Consider the following 5,610-nt stretch of genomic DNA (forward strand, 5'->3'; position numbering starts at 1 on the left):
TGTGTATTAACATATTTATTTATAAATTGGATGTTATATTTATGCATTTTAGATTAATTCATACTGATTTAAGTTGGGAAGGAATCACATCCAGTAGGTTCAAGTTTTAGTGTAAAAGGGATCTTCCTATTTAGTAGTTGATCCAGAGGAAGGCAAAAACCCCATCTGAAGCCAGAGCCAATTTGCCTCAGAGGGGGAAAAATTCCTTCCTGACTCCCAAAGGGCAATCGGAAAAGTCCCTGGATCAACTTGTACTAAGAGTTTATGTCAGTATCAGTACTAAGAGTTTATGTCAGGGTGTAGAGTAGGAGATGTGAGTGGTTGTTGAGTAGAAGGCTTGAAAGAAAACAATTTAGAAAGGAAAGAATTTGAACAGGAGAAACCACTGAGGAATTGGTGTTAGGAGATTGCAGAGGGGGAGGCAAAAGAAAAAGTGGGGAAGAGAAGCCTCTGTGTAGGGGGCATAATTTTAGTGTGTGCTGTGTGGTGGTGACTAAATGTCTTGGTATTGGTGGAATGGAAGAACCAATGGGGTGCAGGAAGAAGGGCAAGGATTAGAATATATTTTAAAGAGGAGAAACTCTTGATGATATGTAAATAAAAGAAGATATTGGTGGAGGTGTGTTAGCACAAGGACAGAGGTTGCGGGTAGAGGTAAAATATGGGATAAGGGCTGGTGGTGGAGCTAAAATATAATGAAAAGTCCTTGGGTGGAGATGTGGTAATTGAATACTAAAGAAAACTAAGGTCCTAATAGTGGAGCTATGGTGTTTGAAAATGTGAATGCTGCTAGTGGAGCTGTAGAGGTCAATATGAATGTTGGAGATATGGTTATGTGAAATGTAGATGCTTAAGGCAAGATGTTGGAGTTGTAGTAATCTGCAAAAAAAGGAAGATGGATGGAACTAATGAGGTGGTGATGTGTGTGGGTGGAGTGTTGTAAACTAAAGCAAAGACACCACTGGTGGAGATGTGGTAGTCTTGAAAGAATATGATCATGGACCTACAGAAGGAGATAAAGTCACTGCTGGTGTAGTTGCAGGAATCTTGAAGTTACCACTTGCTGAACTGCATCAGCTTGAAAGGAGATGTTGCTGGTGGAGCTGCAGGCACCACTGGATCTGTATGAGAAAAAAATATCAGTCAGTAATAGATCATAATTAATTCTGATTCAGAGGCATTTATGCACACTCCTTATTCATTAGGGGTTCCAACATGTTAGGGAGTTTTTCTCCCAGGCTGATGCTGCCTTTTAGAAATAAATGCACTGGCTATGGGAATAGGAAATAATGCCTGAGCCTTCTCAATCGCATTCTACCCTGTTGTGTTATTGTGTGGCTGCTGCAGTGAGGGCTAATGTCCATCAGCACAGAAAACCTTGATTCAGCCCCTACTGCCCCGTGTGTTTATTTGCTTCACACATGGGGAGGATTGTGACCAAGAAATCTAAACTTGAGCATCTTGTAGCCGAAACCCACCTCTTGTGCACAGTGAGGATTTGGGTCCTACCAATGTAGACACACACCAGGCAGCAGGGGATCAAATTGCTCTTTGTCTACCAGCTGAGAACCATTGTACGGGGATACTGAATGGGGACCTTACCCTGCGGATGTTTCTTTTTCCTCGGCTGTGATTCAGGAAACTCATTCTGGGCTGTTGATGTTATGGGCCACAAGATTAATAACAGGAGAAGCCCTCCAGGGCCATTTGCAGAGCTGCTTCTTGTTCTGCCGATGTCTGTGTGCAGAAGTCACAAGCACGCTGCAGCTGTTTCAGGGTCCAGAGAGCTGGATAGGGAAAAATCATATTTGTGAGTCATGAATACTAATTAGAGCTTGTATATGATTTATAAACAAAAAAATAAGACCGGAAGACCAAATTGTCTTGGAACGCCATTGTCACCATTATAACTAAAATATAATATTAAGCCTAAAGTACCCCTTAAAATATGTTTATTATTCCCAGTGCCATTATAATAAAACCAACTCTTGCAGCTGTTGAGTTACACTGTGTGATGGTGCAGTCGTATCAAATATAATGGATTCCCTCACTTTTCTTGGCCGGCAGGTTCTGCAGAGTCAGGAGATGTTCTTCAATCTCAGCCCTGACGATCTTCTTAGGTGGCAGTTGGATGATGAATGGGTGCTGCAGGAGTTCTTCAGCACTCCCTCTCTCTGAAGGATCCTTCTTCAGGCAGTACTCCAAGAAGGACACAAAACGTTGGGACCTGGAAAAAAAGAGATTTTAGCTAGCAAAAAAAATCCCCAGATCATTATTTCCAGATTCCAGAAGCTTTTACCCAGTAACCATTAGCTATACCCCAGAGTATACATATATTTTGCAGTATATCTATCTATCATCTATCTATTATCTATCCCTCTATCTATCTATCATCTATCTATCTATCTATCTATCTATCTATCTATCTATCTATCTTTCTCTCACACTCTCTATCTATCTATCTATCTATCTATCTATCTATCTATCTATCTATCTATCTATCTATCTATCTATCTATCTATCTATCGGCCCCTCTATATATCTATTGTCTATCTCTTATATCTATCATCTATCTATTATCTATCCCCCCTCTCACTCTCCCTCTATCTATCATCTATCTATCTGTCCCTCTATTTATCTATCTGTATATCCCATCTATCTATCTATCTATCTATCTATCTATCTATCTATCTATCTATCTATCATCTATCTATCTATCTATCTATCTATCTATCTATCTATTGTCTATCTATCTATTTATCTATTGATCCCTCTATCTATCTATCATCTATGTATCTGTCAGTCTATTTATCTATCTATCTATCTATCTATCTATCTATCTATCACTCTATCTATCTATTGTCTATCTATATGGTCCTCTATTACTCTGTCTGTCTATCTATCTATATATCTATCTATTGTTTATTTTTTTTTACGCACTGTACAGCACTGCGGCTCCTTAGCGCTTTACAAATAAAGTTATACATACATACATACATACAAGTGTTCCCCAACCCAAGATTCCCCACCACTATCCCAGAACTGGTCAACAAGGGTATAACAAAGGATATCAGTGGCAAATCTAGATGTCTATAAGGCTATGAGGGACAAGGTAAGGTCCTGTGATTTTCCCATACCCTCTCCTGACTGCACCATAGTGCACATGGCCTGTAATCTCACAGAAGTGGGGCCCATAGTTATACTGTTATGCTCCTGTGATTATATACATAAAATATATCATATCTGCATCCACCTATATTTCCCTGAAAACACACATATCCCTGCCTGCATCTCATGGGCCACATTTAAAGTCTGCAGTAGAAAAACCTCTATTTATATTTAGGAGGTATTTAAACAAAATACTACACATCCCCCCTGAGATGAGACTGAAATCTCCCCATTATCCCAAATTTGTACAGATAAGGGGCATGGTGAGGGCAGACTGTGGAAGCAGCTAAGTGGATATAGGAGTTGCCAAATATCCCAAGTGTTAATAAGAAAATGTGGGGAGTTCCATGTCTGCAAGTACAGGTACAATGTACAGTGACATGAGCTGGGACCGACTCACCATCTTCTTGATTGAAGCTTCGGTGGTTGGGCTTCTCTTATCAGGTGCTCCACTGGGTATTGATCTGAGTATGCTAAAAGTGAAAAACATATATATCAGGCCCATCAAACATGTCTAGAAGTCAGGCCCGAACTGGCAATCTGTGGGTTCTGGCAAATGCCAGAGGGGCTGCTGTATGGTTCCATAGAAAGTTACCATATAGTGGGCTGGTAGGGGCTGTTTGGGCCTCTGTGTACTTGGAATGGCAGGTCCTATGTTGACTCCCAGTCCAGGCCTGCTAGAAGTTGATTTATTTTAATCTATAGACTCTATAGTATCTATAGTTCTTTTTTGCTGGAAATGGCAAATCACCCCAAATTCCTCCCATTCTGATATGGAACCTCTACTGCTCAATGTATAAAATAAAGTAGCCACAATTGTTGTGATTCACTTACGTGGTTTTCCCTCGGCCATTTCGATGGCGGTTATCCCAGCGACCAGATGTCACACTGGCAAAAAGACACACCAAAGAGCATTAGAAGGAGAGAATTGGGTTAGTTTAATAAAACCTAAGTAAAAAAGGCTACACTTATACAATTCTCTTTTAGAAACATATATTATCATGGGTGCAAAAGTACACGCCATTCTCCTTAGTTCAATTACGGCCAAAACAGAACAGAATACAACTTCTAAAATAGCCCAATGCACCCCTTAGTAAATGAACACACCATGATATATGTAAAAGGAAAAAAATGCTTTATTATATATAAACGTGTATACAGCAATACATCTCCATTACAAACAATAGCAGTTACTGTACATAACACCAGGGTCACAATGCAAATGAGCAAATATATTAAAGCAGACACATTGTGCAAAAAGTTAAGAAACCCAACATTTCAGGAAAAACTCTTTTCTCTCCATGAGAAAATAACAGCTTCTATGTTCCATTAACACTGATAAGTAGATGCTCCGTGTTGTTACAAGTATTATAAGTACAACATACTTTGGTGTCGTACGCCAGGCGCTGGCCCTTCTCTCTTATGGCCTCTGGTGCCATCCAATGTGCAGTCCCGTCTGCTTCGTGGCACAAGATTATTTATTTTAGACTTTCCTTCCCCTTAATGCACCTAGCTATACAGGTGGATCCCAGATTAATGAAAGGGCATCAGAGGAAGATTTTACGGCCTGGTTATGTTCCTTCTGAATTCTTTTACTCTTCAATCCTCTGAGGGATCCCATACAGTTTGGGACGCGTGAGCGGTCACTTGCCTATATGATTTGTGCAGCGTTTCCCGGGCACTCTGCATGTACTTGTGGACTAAAGACCATTTTGTCTGTACCTGATCCCAGTAAAATTTGGGGAAAACTCCTGAGCCTGTATGAGGTTGGGGAATTAATTTGGCGCTGTATATCAGCTCCCTGTAACACTAGTTCTAGATTTGTGTTCCTGTACTCTCCGGGGAATAACACATCTGTTTCTGTTAAGGCTTTCATTGTTCAGGGGGCGCGGCTGCTGGGAATCTTCTGTTGACGCAACTTTTTGCTGGGTAAAATGTTTGTCCCTTCCCATTCCTCTCTGTCAATAAATTGAAAAATTCCCCTTGGCAATGGCTTATACAAAAGATATTTCAGCAGCACTTCCGAAAGGCGCTGGATAAGCTCGAACATCGCTTTAGCTTGAGGCACTAATAAACATACAACTTTTTTCCCCTGATTGGAGTATACTGAATATCTTCTTGTATATGACAGACCTGGGCAGACAGTCACAGACGGCACGTGACGCTACAAAAAGGGTGACGAGTAGGGCTCACTCATTGAGAACTTCTTACATTGGCATAGAATTTAATATTCCTTATTCAAAGATTATGAGCTGAACCCCCACACTCCTTACTGAGGGTCCACTATCTAAGCAGCATGTAAAACTGGTGCCTGAACTTGGCAGCCAACACTTATCAGGGCATAATAACATATTAAAATATGATTGGCTGTAAACTTACTTTCTTTTATTTCTGGGATTCAGAGGTGGCTGGAGCATTGATACACAGGGGCCATTTAAGCGG

At 40.6% G+C, this 5,610-nt stretch overlaps 1 protein-coding gene across 1 annotated transcript; it reads right to left on the reverse strand.

Annotated features, from left to right (window-relative positions):
* LOC108700942 (serine/threonine-protein kinase 3-like) lies at window positions 1-4,607 on the reverse strand. Its single transcript, XM_041584737.1, has 5 exons — window positions 4,547-4,607; window positions 3,569-3,641; window positions 2,052-2,227; window positions 1,603-1,787; window positions 1-1,121 (listed from the first exon to the last, which is right to left on the reverse strand). Exons 1-4 carry the CDS (start codon window positions 4,605-4,607, stop codon window positions 1,678-1,680), a joined length of 420 nt encoding a protein of 139 aa, XP_041440671.1. The 3' UTR covers window positions 1-1,121; window positions 1,603-1,677.
* Window positions 4,608-5,610: the final 1,003 nt, after the last annotated feature.

The sequence above is a fragment of the Xenopus laevis genome, chromosome 2S, assembly GCF_017654675.1.
Source record: "Xenopus laevis strain J_2021 chromosome 2S, Xenopus_laevis_v10.1, whole genome shotgun sequence".
Taxonomy (NCBI): domain Eukaryota; kingdom Metazoa; phylum Chordata; class Amphibia; order Anura; family Pipidae; genus Xenopus; species Xenopus laevis.

Excerpts from the sequence above, each read along its gene's own strand:
- LOC108700942 (XM_041584737.1), bottom strand. The coding sequence starts at position 4,607 with ATGGCACCAGAGGCCATAAGAGAGAAGGGCCAGCGCCTGGCGTACGAC. Across the intron at positions 3,642-4,546 it reads GTACGACACCAAAGTATGTT|CATACTCAGATCAATACCCA; the intron begins GTACTTATAATA and ends TTTCACTTTTAG. Across the intron at positions 2,228-3,568 it reads AAGCTTCAATCAAGAAGATG|GTCCCAACGTTTTGTGTCCT; the intron begins GTGAGTCGGTCC and ends CTTTTTTTCCAG.